Raw genomic sequence first — 14,691 nt, 5'->3', positions numbered from 1 at the left:
AGATGGGGTTTAGCCAAGCAATGAAAAAGAAAAGGAAAATTGCTGGTGATCCTGGCAGTCTGACTGACTCTCCCACTCTGGACTGGAGATCTCAGAGAAATGGCCTTTCTTGTGCTATATTAGTGCCTCCCTATCTATCTGAAACTCAATGCACAAAAAAAGATATGATGCAACAAATTTCATCTGCAGCACTCGGGCTTGGAGAACATTCCTACTGCTTTCGCAGGAGCCTTGCATTCCCGGCTTAGCACTGCCTCTACTTGAAAAAATCATTGTTCAAGTCACCACAAGCTCTTTTTCATTGCTTTTGGCCATGAATCATAATTTGGGCTCAGATTCAGAGTCAGAAAAGGAGGAGGAATTTTTGGATGGATTATTATTCTTTTTTTCCCCCTATTGTTCCCTGCAGGTAGCTTTTAAAAGCTGATGGCACACTGAGCAGCAAGAGCAGATACACAAATCACTCTCCCTGTTGTGCTGTCTGGGGGCATTTAGGCAGTATCTGTCTGCTTGGGAGCTATTGGATCAGCAGCCTGTCCCTCAGCATCCCCATCAGACCTGACCCACTGCCCCAAACAACAGCAAAGCCACAGGAACATAGAGTGTTTCTCCCTCCAGCCTCAGCCACGGGCTGCTCAGGGCAATACCCTGCTGAGATTCGGTCTGTGACAGGGTGTCTTTTGGGTCATGCAGGACCTTTGGAAACACCCACCTTTGGACTTCTTATTAAAACAACAACAACAACCAACCACCAACAACAATAACAAAACCACCCCAAGCCAACAAACAGCCACAATCCAATTCATTTAGTTCATACCTTTGGCTTTCTCCCTACCTAAAGTACCACTTTCCAAAGCAAAACCTGCCCGTGCAAAACAGAAAATGGCCACTCTGTATTGCTGAAGCAAAAGCCTTCAGCCCGGGTGGGAGCTTCCCAGGCTGGAAGCTCTTTGCCCGTGCCAAAGCCAAGCAGCAGAGCCCCGGGAGGTTGGGGGGCTGCTGGGCCGCCCCCGGCGCTGAGCAACCCCGACCCCTCCCCGACTCGCACCGAATAAAGCTGGAGGACTGGAAGAAAGCGGAGTTACGAGGACATCGTGTGACTGGTGATCCCAACTACAAGCATTTTAATTTCCTGTGAGACTTTGAGTGCTGGGAACCATTTATCTGAGGGGCTCCTAGTTGTTTGAGGGGTTTTTATCTGTTTCACTGCACCCCTTTTTCTTGCCTAGGCCCCTTCTAAAGTGCCCCCTCAAAGTATTTGGTTTTCTCCTGTACTTGGGATTGGGAATGTAATGGGACCTGATGTGCAAGAAGGGCTTAAAGCACAAGTAGGTGCCCAGAGTCTGCCCCCAAGGAGGATGGAGCAGTATGTCACCCCCTAGACCCTGCCTGAGCACCCCGCTGTGTCTCCAAGGAGAAGATGGTGGTCAGGTGATGAAGGGTACAAACGTACTGCCAGGATCCCACACAGGACCGAAAAGCAGCTCTGCAGAATGTATCTGTCTTTGGTGCAAGTGGCCTGTGGGACTACATACCATGTACTGCGCTGCATTTTGGCCGAGGTTTGATGATGAACGGAGGTGAAGACTCTTCTTGGGCATCCTTGTAGCCAATGAGGTGAAGTCAGGACCAACCATCCCACCAGGAATGAGCTCAGCTGCTGTCACCTAGAGAAAGAGCAAAGGGTTAACTCCAAGGGCAGCAGGGGCATTTCTACCTGTCCATGGACTTCTTTTGGTGCCCTTAAATCCACACCTTACACTGCCAAAAAAACCAACATCTTGGTATTTCTGCAGGGCAATGAACCTTCCCTGCAGGGCTGGTGTCCAGAGGTAAGTGTGGACATTATCCCCATGGCCCCACACTGAGCTCCTGCATCCAGGGAGTGCTGGGAGCAGCTGGGCTCAGGGACAAGGAGGGTACCTCCCATGGCAAAGCTGAAGGTGAGAGCATTGAGGTGTCCCAGTTGCACTAAGTGCACTACCCCTGCTAAAGGAATGGAGGCACCCAAGCAAGAGTGGTGGCAATAAGACGCCTTCCCCGTAACCAAGCAGCTCATCTGCTGGGGTGTGTGGGGTGCCTGGGACCTGCTGGCCCAGCAGCACCGGTTCTGCCCAGGCAGGAGTCCTCAGTGGCACTTCGGCAGCGATGGGCTGGGGCAGGAGAATCAGGAGGTCACCCTGGCTCAGCCACAGGAGCCCAAAAACAAATGGAAAAATCCAAGTTAGATGTGACGATTGCACACGGCTCAGCCTCAGGTGAGGAATAACCTTGAAAACTCTCTATAAACCCTCCCTTCTCCAACCCCCCTCATCAAGTGCCTATTAAATATAAATAACTAAAGAAACAAAAGGTGGCTGTAGCCATATGAAGTAGCATTTAGACTCCTGAGTCACAGAGCACCTGTTTCACCCACCCAACACAGGACCAGTGCACCACAGGTGTGCTCAGTGAGGGGGACAAGTGCCCACCCTGCCAGGTTGGCCCTAGGGTTTGGTGCAAGCCTTGGGAGCTGCTAGGGAACTGTCAGAGCACCAGAGATGCAAAAAAAAAAAGCAAGTCTGATATGTCCATGTGTGCACACATACAAAATGTAAGTAATTATTATATTATAATGTGTAATTGGGTTACTGCAAATAACTGAAATATTTACAGGTGATAACACACGCATTATATGTAATATGCGTATGTGTATAAAGGATGTATTACATTAATAATTAAACAGCATTTATTATTATACTTACTATATCTTGAGCAATTATATTTGTGTATGATTGTAAAAAGTAATCATAGAATGGTTAGAGTTGGGAGGGATCTTAAAGATCACTGAGTTCCAACTGCCCTGCACAGGCAGGGACGCCTCGCACTAGATCAGCCCATTTGTTTCTGTGTCTACAGAGGCCTGTGTGTACAACATCACATCGATTATATAAACACACACATACCCGTTCCTGCAATGGTGAGGGTTGGCACAGTCCGACGTGACTTAGCAGCCAAAAGCAAGCCTGCCCCTTCCTCAGGGTGCTGCTAACAGCTCTGCCTGCCCCAGCCTTCGGAGCCTGGTGGGCACTTTGTCTGCGCTGTGGGTATTTCATGCTATGGAGCCGCTGCCCCCATCCCCGGTGGCCCACACAAAGCTGTTGAGTTTCTCCTTCCAGTGGAACAAAACAGAGCTTCAATGATAGGGAGTTTTCCTTCCAGAGCTTGCTGTGCAGCGCAGATTGGGTTGTTTACCAGCTGGAGGATTAAATAGACTTGCATTGAAGGGCAAAAAAAAATAATAATGTGTTTTCAAGTATGTCCTGGAAGCGGTATCACGCTTGAAGGAGGCTTTTCAGACTTGCTTGTGTTTGCTGGCTGGCACTTCACTTGTGCTTGGTAAGGATGCTACATCTCACACAAAGCAGAGTTTCTGGAAAAATACTGTTTTAGGATGGAGGCAGTGAGTGGAAGCTGGGGTGAGGGGTGGAGGGAGGAAGGAAAAGATATGCTTGACTATACCTGAAAACAACCCCCTGTGCCCTTCCTCACCGCCCATCCCACAGCACTGACACGAGCCTAAGATTTAGGTTATTTGCAGAAAACTAGTGGCTGATCTCAGGAGTCTAAACCTTCCTGCTAACACTGTTGAAGAAAAGAGATTAAAACTATTTTTTACATTTTTTCACTGCTTCCTGGGTCAGCTGGCTGATGGCTGCACAGTGCTTGGAGGATCCAGTCCAAAGCACTTCTTTTCCTTCTTTGTTTCTTCTGCTTTATTCAATCCCAACCTTATTCTTCTGGTGACACGCCACATTTGCTTTGCTTCCCCTTAGAGATCAAACAAGGTAAATCTTTAACTAGCATCTTGTAGCATTTGATGGGTTTCTCAGTGAAGGTCAGGTGCTGAGCCCAAAACATCACATCAGCAGCCAAGGACTAAACAGCAGCAGGAAAGGAACTCTCTTCTCTCACCTTCTCCTTTTTAAGGAAGTTGATTATATGGGAGCTGTGAAGAATAAATACAAATAAAAGTCCCTGTCAGCTCAAACAGAGGTGCTGGTGGCTGTGGCAGGGCAGCTACAACCCAGTGAAAAGCTGGGCACAGTAATGGCAGCAGAGAAGCCAGGCCCACTGCTGGCAGGGACTTTCCTGCTGGGATAGATTAAAGACAGAAATAACTATGAAATGTCCACACCCCCTCTGGGCTCTGCTACCTACACAGGTTTGCTCTGAAGCCATGCAAATTTTGTGAAGGAAAAGGGAGGAAAGCAATACCCTTCCCCAAACCTCCCCCCGCAACAAAATCACTCCAATGCAACGTGGCAAGGAGCATAAAACCAGGTAGAGTCTGCTGTGAGATACTGAAAGCTCTTACTAGCTGAGGATCCTGCAGGCATCTCACTACCAGATCTCTGCCTTTAAGGGGAGGGGGATGATTCCCAGACAACTCATCTTGGCTCAGTGCCACCAAGGCAGCGGGTGCCATGGGGAAGGAGCAGTGCTGTCCACTCACTGAGGGGATGGGGGTGCTTTCTTGGAGGGGCAGGTTTAGGTGGAGTTACAGGAATGCTGATCCAAGCTGTGCTCCAGGATTACATACAACTCTTTAGCTAAAGCCCTTTCTCATTTGCACAGGGAAAGAAAGAAAAGGAGGAAAGAGAGAGTAAACAGGCTGAACACAAAAATAATTAGCCTTTTGCTGCCTTTAAAAAAAAAATAAATAAATACAATCCCCTTTTATTGAAACCATTTCCTTTGGTTATATCATTTCTCTTGAGGCTGGAAGCAATTTTCAGTCTTATGTGCTTTCCCTGCACTAAGTGTACAGGCACGAGGCTGATGCTTGGCTGCTTACCAAGGAGTACCCTGGAGAACAGCACGTCTTGCTGTGCATTTTGTAACCTCCCCACATCAGGTCACAGCCCCAATGCCTCATGCAAGGGGAAACCCCCAAGCCCAGCACTGGCAAAATGCAGTGTAGGTCACCCAGCCCAGCTGGATCCCACAAGTAGGACACATATGGCATCAATTACGTGTTCCCATCCGTGTCCTCTGTCAACAGTGACATCCAGAACAAGCCAGGCCCTGCCCAGAAAACCCTCAATGAAGGGATGCACCAGTGCCAGGGCTTTGTTGCAATCACATGGCAGAGCAGCAGCCACCCATTGGGTACTGGGAATTGATGCTGGAGGAGGGTGACTGCAGTCCCTTGTAGCCTGCACCAGCCACGGGCTCCAGTCAGCCTGGGACTTTTAGGAAATTGGAAGGAGCAGGGGCAGATCTGTGCTATTAAAAGAAAGAGTTTCACATGTCTAGCACCCTGGGGTGTCCTCAGCAGCTTGGCATTAGGACCAGCCTTACCTGTTTGACGCCAGCAGCATAAGCATCATGGTCCAGAGAGGACCTCTCCAAGGCAGTGGGGACATGCAGCACAGAGGAGGAAAGACGATGTTGAGGCAGGAGTTTTTTCGAGGACTGCTCAAGCCAGTGCCAAATTGGAGCTACTAAACGTTTACAAAACAAAATGCTAGTCTAAAGTTAGTAAAAGATTTAAGTACATATCTCCCAATGCAGATCCCTCAAACTGGGACCAGCAATCAGACACTGGCTTTGCTTTCCCCATGAGCCCCCTTAGCTGCTGCAATTATCACCCGTGGGTGCTGGGGCTGATGGCTCAGGGGAGCAGAGCTGGCAGCACACACAGGCTGCAGTGAGAGATAAGGCAGCGAGGCCCAAGAGAGGGGGAGTGTATGCCTCAAATGCTGAAAGCTCCCCCCCATGAAGCTGCTGTGCACAGTCTCCAGCTCAGCCAGCATGTGGTAATTTTACCTTCATAACAAAATAAGGAAGAGGAGGCTTGGAGAGGAGGGAAGTGACAGCTTACTTTTTTTTCAGGGAGTGCCGCTCCCTGTGCCTGGCATCCTAGAGCTGAGCAGCTTTTGTTGTTAGGAACCTTCACCCACGTGTTGCTCCTGTGCAGGGACCTCAACTTTGCAGCAGCTCTGGGAGATGGCAGCAGCACCAGGAGCAAGAAAACAACCAAGGCCAGTAAGGCACCCAACAGAGCTCAAATGTAAGTTTGTAAGAGCTAGCAGGTCCTTGAACAAGGCATCTGTCAGCCGGCTGAGGGACTTGACCTCCACCTGTGCCTCCTCCAACACTCACAAAGGCAGATAATTACTAAAGTTGAGGCCAAGTGGCATTTTTCAAAAGTCTGATATCCATGTCCTCAGCTTCTAACTATTAGACGTCTTACCATCTGTTTCTTCCATTTCAGTGAGAATTGGCTACTTTCAGCCCCACAAGCCTTCCTGCACTGTTTCTGATAGCACGAGACAGCCACCCTGGAGCAAGGACCTATGAAGCCATTTGCCAAATCCTCGTGCCAAATCCTCACGTAGCCCAACACAGTCCTCATGCACACATGCAGATTCTAGACTCATTGCAGAGCAATGGTTTAGGAGTGAATGGTGACTCTGGGACTGGGAATGGGCTTTCATTCTAACCTGACATGTGGGCTGCAAAAGGTTGCTCTTAGTTGGAGACACTGATTTTCTTGCAGTGCTATTCAAATTGTATTGTCAAACCCTGAATGGAGGAGAAAGAAGTAAGCAAGAGCAAGTAGAGTCTTGGCAAGAAAAAACCCCCAAAACCACAGCATTACCTTTTTTTTAACCACTTTATTTCTGTGTGTATTTCTATAAACATTTTAACTACTGGACGTTTCATAAACCATAAAAACAAACCTTCCTACCCCCAAAATGCAATCAATCCAGCTTGTCAGGCAGACAACAGTGACACTGCCAGAACAGGTAGGTGGTATCCCTAGATAACCTCCCTCTGGGCACAAACCAGTGAGATCCTGAGCATCTGAGCAATGGAGAGAAGACAAGTTAAAAGACCTGGTTGCTGTTCTCCTCCAGAGATGCAACAGGAGAGAAAGGGGAGGTGAATAAAGAATTTCCCTTGATGGAAGGTCAGAGCTGGATGGAGAGGTTGCAAGATCCACTTGCAAGATCAGATGCAGTGACCTCAGCAGGCTTTGGAGCAGTGCCACAGGCTGTGTCAGTGCTAGGGACTGAAACTGATCAAAATGTTCATTTATTACAAATGGTCCAAATGCTCCTTAATGCCTTGTTTGCCAGGAGCAGGCACGAGCAGCTTAAAACTAGCTTACTCACTTGTGAGGGTGCAAGTCTGTGGGTGCTGATTCCTCGGGGCGGGCGAGCCCAGCTGTAAGGCACGATGGGGAGGAGAGGTGGGGCATTGGGGACAGCAGGGGAGGCCCAATCCAGCTGGGTGACCCAGTGCTCATCACCAAGTACTTTGTTTTCCCAGAGGAAAGCACCATGACACACAAGTGATGCAGAGCAGTGCATGGTCTCTTCAGTTCCCCAGGTTCATGTCTGCACCGTGGACAAGCCAAACCAGGTGGAAACAGATGGCCAGGAAACCGGTGCCCAGGAGATCCCCCAGGGCAGTGAGGTAGGGGATGGAGAAATTATCTGGGTCCAGTGCTTTCCTCCACATCAGGCGCACAAGTAAGTCAGCCAAGTAGAGCAGGATTCCCACCTGAGGAGAGGCAAGACAGGCCCTGCTGTGAGGCAGCAAAAAGCTAATGCACACCCTCCCCCAGCTCACTGCAAAATGATGTAACCACTGCCAAGGAACCGGAGCTAAGAGGGATCACCGAGAGGTAACACCTTCCCCAGAGAACTGCTTTTTCTCTGCAGGATAGAGCTGCACTGGGATGGGTAGTTGGCTCACGCTCTTGGACCCTGCACTGCCTGGCTTTGCCCTTGGTGCCACAGCTCCATGTTTCCAGCCACAAGTGTGGGGACCACACTGGAACTGCTCACCAGCATCACGTGGCCCAAAACTGGAGACTGGCTACACCAAAGGCATAGTTCCAAAGGAATAGTTCCTACTTTCTGTGCCATGAATAGGAGTGCTCCCATTCACCCCATCAGAAACAGGGCTGCTGGGAATATGCAGGCAGCCCCAAAGGGTAAGTTTATGGCCAGATTTTTTATCTTAATCCTTTTTTCCATTAGAAATTCAGATTGTGTCTACTTTGTTTTTCCTAAAAGTCTCAGTGGACAACTGGAGTTTGAGGCAGTTTTTGCATCAAAGTTATCCCAAGCAGCAGTGACATATTATAAAAAAAGAAAATAATTAATATTTTTTCATCTCAACAGTTTTTAAATTTTTGATGTGATTTATTTTAATTTCTATTTCATTCCTGATTCTAATAAACAGATGGAGAAAAAACAAAATACTTTGGTTAAAGATTAAAGACTGCCTAGTTAATTGAATTAAGGAGGGAGAGAGAGTTTGCACCCCACATCTGTAGTCCCTCCATGGGAGACAGACACACAACAGGAACCAAAGCCAGAGGTGGCATTTCTAAAGGTGAAAACTGCAAGCTGGGTGGGGGGAAGAGGAAGGAGGAGAGATGGGGGAAGTAAATTGAATAACAGAATCACAGAAACTAAAGCTGGATGGAAACTCAGGAGTTTTATATAGACTATTCCTCTGGCTCAAGACAGGATCAAATATGCCCACAGCTTTCCTGACGGTCGTTTGTTCAACCTATGCTAAACAGCCCTCAAAAACAGAGATGCCACATGCTGAGCAAGCAGTCCCATGGCTTTTTTTCTGTTCTTGTTTTTCCCAAGGTCTGACATAAATCTGCCCTCTTCTATTTGAAACCCATGATTTCATGTTTCATCCCTAGTGACTGCAGAGAAAGTGTTATTCTGTCCCTCTCTACAAAATCTTGGTATTTTAAACATCGTTAACCAGATTTTTCTCAAGCCTCTCTTCTTTGGAACAGCTAACCCCAGTCCATTCAATTGTTCCTCTCAGGTCATGTTCTCTAGCCCTCTCATCTTTCTCTTATGGCTTCCTCGAGCTGACCCAAACTTGCCTGCCTGCCTGCCTGCCTGCCTTCCTTTCTTTCTTTCTTTCTTTCTTTCTTTCTTTCTTTCTTTCTTTCTTTCTTTCTTTCTTTCTTTCTTTCTTTCTTTCTTTCTTTCTTTCTTTCTTTCTTTCTTCTTTCTTTCTTTCTTTCTTTCTTTCTTTCTTTCTTTCTTTCTTCTCTTTCTTTCTTTCTTTCTTTCTTTCTTTCTCTCTTTCTTTCTTTCTTTCTTTCTTTCTTTCTTTCTTTTTCTTTCTCTTTCTTTCTTTCTTTCTTTCTTTCTTTCTTTCTTTCTTTCTTTCTTCCTTTCTTCCTTCCTTCCTTTCTTTCTTTCTTCCTTTCTTCCTTCCTTTCTTTCTTTCTTTCTTTCTTTCTTTCTTTCTTTCTTTCTTTCTTTCTTTCTTTCTTTCTTTCTTCCTTCCTTCCTTTCTTTCTTTCTTTCTTTCTTTCTTTCTTTCTTTCTTTCTTTCTTTCTTTCTTTCTTTCTTTCTTTCTTTCTTTCTTTTTCTTTCTTTCATTCTTTCTTTCTTTCTTTCTTTTTCTTTCTCTTTCTTTCTTTCTTTCTTTCTTTCTTTCTTTCTTCCTTTCTTCCTTCCTTCCTTTCTTTCTTTCTTTCTTCCTTTCTTCCTTCCTTCCTTTCTTTCTTTCTTCCTTTCTTCCTTTCTTCCTTTCTTCCTTTCTTTCTTTCTTTCTTTCTTTCTTTCTTTCTTTCTTTCTTTCTTTCTTTCTTTCTTTCTTTCTTTTTCTTTCTTTCTTTCATTCTTTCTTTCTTTCTTTCTTTTTCTTTCTCTTTCTTTCTTTCTTTCTTTCTTTCTTTCTTTCTTTCTTTCTTCCTTTCTTCCTTCCTTCCTTTCTTTCTTTCTTTCTTCCTTTCTTCCTTCCTTTCTTTCTTTCTTTCTTTCTTTCTTTCTTTCTTTCTTCCTTCCTTCCTTTCTTTCTTTCTTTCTTTCTTTCTTTCTTTCTTTCTTTCTTTCTTTCTTTCTTTCTTTCTTTCTTTCTTTCTTTCTTTTTCTTTCTTTCATTCTTTCTTTCTTTCTTTCTTTTTCTTTCTCTTTCTTTCTTTCTTTCTTTCTTTCTTTCTTTCTTCCTTTCTTCCTTCCTTCCTTTCTTTCTTTCTTTCTTCCTTTCTTCCTTCCTTCCTTTCTTCCTTTCTTCCTTTCTTCCTTTCTTCCTTTCTTTCTTTCTTTCTTTCTTTCTTTCTTTCTTTCTTTCTTTCTTTCTTTCTTTCTTTCTTTCTTTCTTTCTTTCTTTCTTTCTTTCTTTCTTTCTTTCTTTCTTTCTTTCTTTCTTTCTTTCTTTCTTCCTTTCTTTCTTTCTTCCTTCCTTTCTTCCTTCCTTCCTTCCTTCCTTCTTCCTTCCTTCCTTCTTCCTTCCTTCCTTCTTCCTTCCTTCTTTCTTTCTTCCTTCCTCCTTCCTTCCTTCCTTCCTCCTTCCTTCCTTCCTTCCTTCCTTCCTCCCTCCCTTCCTTTCTTCCTTTCTTCCTTTCCTTTCTTTCTTTCTTTCTTTCTTTCTTTCTTTCTTTCTTTCTTTCTTTCTTTCTTTCTTTCTTTCTTTCTTTCTTTCTTTCTTTCTTTCTTTCTTTCTTTCTTTCTTTCTTTCTTTCTTTCTTTCTTTCTTTCTTTCTTCCTTCCTTCCTTCCTTCCTTCCTCCTTCCTTCCTTCCTTCCTTCCTTCCTTTCTTTCTTTCTTTCTTTCTTTCTTTCTTTCTTTCTTTCTTTCTTTCTTTCTTTCTTTCTTTCTTTCTTTCTTTCTTTCTTTCTTTCTTTCTTTCTTTCTTTCTTTCTTTCTTTCTTTCTTTCTTTCTTTCTTTCTTTCTTCTTTCTTTCTGTCTTTCTGTCTTTCTTTCTGTCTTTCTGTCTTTCTGTCTTTCTTTCTGTCTTTCTGTCTTTCTGTCTTTCTTTCTGTCTTTCTGTCTTTCTGTCTTTCTGTCTTTCTGTCTGTCTTTCTGTCTTTCTTTCTGTCTTTCGTTATAAAGTGTAATGGATGTGAAGAAAGAACCAGGCTGAGAATATTCTCCCCTCACTCTCCTCCATGGGAATCTTTCAAGGTCAGTGGCGTTGCTGGGATTCTGCTCTTCTCACTGCCATTTATTCTGTGTGTTTTCATGCTTGGCTCTGGTTGAGGAGTTACCTCGATGCATAGGAGAAGAATAAATATTTTCCTTTACAACTATGGCTGTGCTGCTGGGCCTCGGGTTGTGCAAAGGTTGAGAAAAATGGATTGTTTACACACGTAAGGAATTCACCCACAGACATGAGGCTGCTTCTAAGGCAAAGCAAGGAGCCAGCTACCTCACCCTGCCAATTAGTGAATCACTGATTGAAAGGGCGAGTGAAGCCAAAGCCTCTGTGAGTTCAAGCAACAGCCACATACATTTCTGAGTAAGAAGACAAAGTTTACAGGGCAGGCAAACAGTGAAAGGGAACAGGCAGAAAAACCTGGATAAACTGCCCATTGCCTACCCAGAACCTTTTCTCTTGAAGATGAACTGCTCAGGACTGGGTTTTCCTTTCACTTTTGACCCATATTGCCCTGCCCAGAGGGATCCCTAGGTCTTCACCATGATATATGAAACTCGTTTCCAAAATGAGTGAGGAAATCTTCTGGCTGGGGTTCATAGCCTCTCACTTGACCCTCACTGGGATGACCAGTGGCAGTCTAGAAATACTCGGGGCTTAGAGACTCAAGATGTGAACATGGTAAAACAAGGTACCACCTACAGCAAGAGATACCTCCTTGCTAACTATGTCCCTGCACGCTCAGAGTGGATGATGATAAGTTGCTCATCATACCATGTCTGGTCTCTCACTCGCCCTTCAGGGCAGTCATGCCAATGCAGGAAACCAGACCCTGGCAATCTGGGTCAATTATTATTGGGCCCACAAAAGACACATGAGGGTTGGTAGGAAGCACATATGAAATGCTTGGAAATGGGGGCTGCTGTTGGAACCTGGACCATGACTCCTGTTTAGCGTGAAGACTGCTTTGTTTTCATGGTATCTGAGACGTTCCTTTCACATAAGAGTTTAGGGTTTACCTGCAGTAGAGCGGCAGTCAGATAGAACATCACAAAGGTGAAGGACAGAGACGTGTGGCCTCCTTGCAGCAGATGGATGGTGTAGAGGAACACAAGGTGTCCTGGGACAACCAGGAGGAACAGGACTCGGGCTGACTTGGAATTCACTTCTGCAGGGGACAGAGACAGAAGCTGTGATGAGAGCAGCTGCAGATGGCTGGGGGAGGAACGCATAGACTTGGGGCTGTCCCCCCCCACCAGCCACATTGTTAACACCTTGTCTAGATCACGCAGCCATCAGGAGCGTCTGCAGTATTAGCCCAGCAGCTTTGTCTAGCACTGAAACTATGTGCCAAAGACATGCTCCATGCTGATCCACTCTTTCCAAACACTCCTCTCATCTGCTCTGTGCCTCCCACTGCTTCTTCTCTGCCTTGCTGCAACCCACGTTCCCAGTTTTCAGTTTAACAGCAGCTCCCAACCTAGCAGGGAAAATCAAAAGGAACCTGCAATCTAAAAAGACAACAGACCAAAATCCAGTTTTGGTGATGCTTAGGTTTATCCATCACTGAAGATGGAGGCATTGCTGATTTTCAGCAAGGTTATGCTCTATTCACCCCTCTGCCCACAGGTGATTGCTCTAGGCTGGCCATGGTTAAAATTACTTTCTATTAGATCAAATCTGAGATTCTTTTTCAATTACTTTATCTAGTGCTCCCTGAAGGCCAGTTTCTTCCCATGCCAATGAGCAAGTATGCCACAAGTTTTTTCAAGCTGCCCACTGCAAAGATGGGCAAAGATGCTCTCTAATCTGACTTTCTTCCCTGTAAGGGGGAAAGGGAGTTCTGCCTTTGAAACCCACCTAGTCCATTGCCAACCAGGCTTGATAAAGGAGCTATCTGTGATGACAGGCCTTGAGACATGGACACTTAGGGTTCAAGGTCTACCTGATGAGAAGAATGTGGTGCACGGGTTGGGCCAATTCTGCCTCATCTTGTATGGTAAAACTCCAGGCATGCTCCAGAAGTGCAGGAATGTGGAAATACGGCTGGCCTGGATGGCGACCAGGTTCCCTCCAACACCTAGGAGGACAAAACACAGAAACCTATAAGCCACCTTTATCACAGCAGGAAACATCAGTCTAAAACCTAGCCCAAGTTGAGCTGATCTGCATTCACTTACAAGCTCACTGAAAGCACTAGTGAGGGAAAGAGAAAACCTCATCCTACATGTCATGGTGATGATGCACTGTTCACTCGGCAGGACCGGCTCTTAGAAATCAGGAAAGCTTCAGTGATCATCTTCTTCTGACTGCTGTATTGTAAACATTTCCCCTTGCTTCCCAGCACCAGTTGTAAATGCCATGTGGCCTCTGAAGATGATGTAATTGCACCTGGTTTGACGCAGTCTGTGAGCAACACCTGGGAAAGGCAGCACAGGCAATGGCAGATGCTGCTCGTGGCCACTGCTTGGATTTACTCACCCTGAGAGCCATTATTGTTTAAAACAAAACAAACATCACAGAGAGTGATTATATGTCTGTCTGAAGACTGGTTAACACACTGGTTAAATGAGAAGGAATCATCTGAGAAAGAATCAGAGCCCAAATATGTTAGGTAATTAAAAGGCAATTCATTTCTTCCAGACTGATTAATTCTAGCGAATAGGAAAAAGCAGCTAAGTTTTCCAGCAGTAAATAGAGGGATGATGAGCTATGGAGCAAACCTCCACCATCCTGAGTATTTGCAGGGTAGTAATGCCACTGAAAAGATTACAGTGAGCCAGATCCTACAGGCTTCTCATGTTTTCCAACCCTTGAAGAAGAAAACACTCCATCATTAAATGTGAGATTTGCCAGAGCAGAATGAAAGTGAAAATGCTAATGCTATCTTGACATAGCTCAAGGAGGAAGGTTTCTGAACTGTGCGCTACCATGCCTTGCAGGACTCCCCTCCAGGTGCAAAGTGAAGAGATACCTGTGCAGAGACATGGGGTGCTGTGTAACTGCCACCAGCTCTGCCAAACAGGTCGCCCGCCCCCACAAAGCCATGTCTGGGTCAATCATTGTTCAACTAATTTGCTGTTGATGTACTTTCCCAATCAGGCTCTTGGGCTAACCATGCTGGAAGGAGCTTGTCTTTATGGCTGTCTTTATGCAGATCCAGTAAGGTGACAGCTGGGTGTTACCCTCAGGCACTGCAAGAAGACACCATACTTTGAGGGTAGCATAAGGCCAGGTCTGCCCTAGGAACATTGGTTTCCCCTGGAATGGGCTTGGCTTGCAAGAACAACACAACAGCAGAAAAACAACCCAGCAGATCCTCAGTGATCCCTAGCAGTTTGTACCAGTATGTGTGTGTATAAAACTACTGTGAGGCTCCAAAGAAATACAAATATACACACAAAAGATGGGTGTGTGTGTGTGTGTGTGTGTATCTCATCCCTATATATAGTCTATGTATAAATATAGTCTTTTTATATGTATATACACACACATAATACCTTGATATATTAATCTCAAATTGCTGAGTGGAGAGTGAGAGGGAATATGGATTTATTGTGACATTCTTGGTAGGTTTGATGTTATCAAAGTGAAGGTTTCAACATAGCTCTCAGAGACAACTATCAGATGTTGTTAACCCTTCCCACAGCTTTGCCAGTATTTTTCAGCCCTGCCTACTATTTTTCTCCAGAGACACTGCAAGATATGAGTAAGTAGGGATGTAATGGGGACCAGTAGCTTCATTTTCACTCATGCTGAGAGCAGGGACTTG

General features: G+C 45.4%; 1 protein-coding gene across 5 annotated transcripts in view; it reads right to left on the bottom strand.

Annotated features, from left to right (window-relative positions):
- Window positions 1-6,642: 6,642 nt before the first annotated feature.
- The window catches only part of SLC41A3 (solute carrier family 41 member 3), a 45,199-nt gene continuing 37,150 nt past the window's right edge, over window positions 6,643-14,691 (bottom strand). For all 5 annotated transcript variants that reach the window (XM_051627142.1, XM_051627140.1, XM_051627143.1 and 2 more), the window contains 3 exons: window positions 12,865-12,999; window positions 11,939-12,087; window positions 6,643-7,554 (listed from right to left, as the gene is read on the bottom strand). In XM_051627142.1, coding sequence (XP_051483102.1) covers window positions 7,369-7,554; window positions 11,939-12,087; window positions 12,865-12,999 — 470 coding nt within the window. In that variant the 3' untranslated portion in view covers window positions 6,643-7,368. The remainder of the gene's footprint in view (window positions 7,555-11,938; window positions 12,088-12,864; window positions 13,000-14,691) is intronic.

Source organism: Apus apus, chromosome 9 (assembly GCF_020740795.1).
Source record: "Apus apus isolate bApuApu2 chromosome 9, bApuApu2.pri.cur, whole genome shotgun sequence".
In the NCBI taxonomy this organism is placed as follows: Eukaryota; Metazoa; Chordata; class Aves; order Apodiformes; family Apodidae; genus Apus; species Apus apus.
Note: the sequence above shows the minus strand (reverse complement) of the source record. Positions and strands in the feature narration are given on the sequence as shown.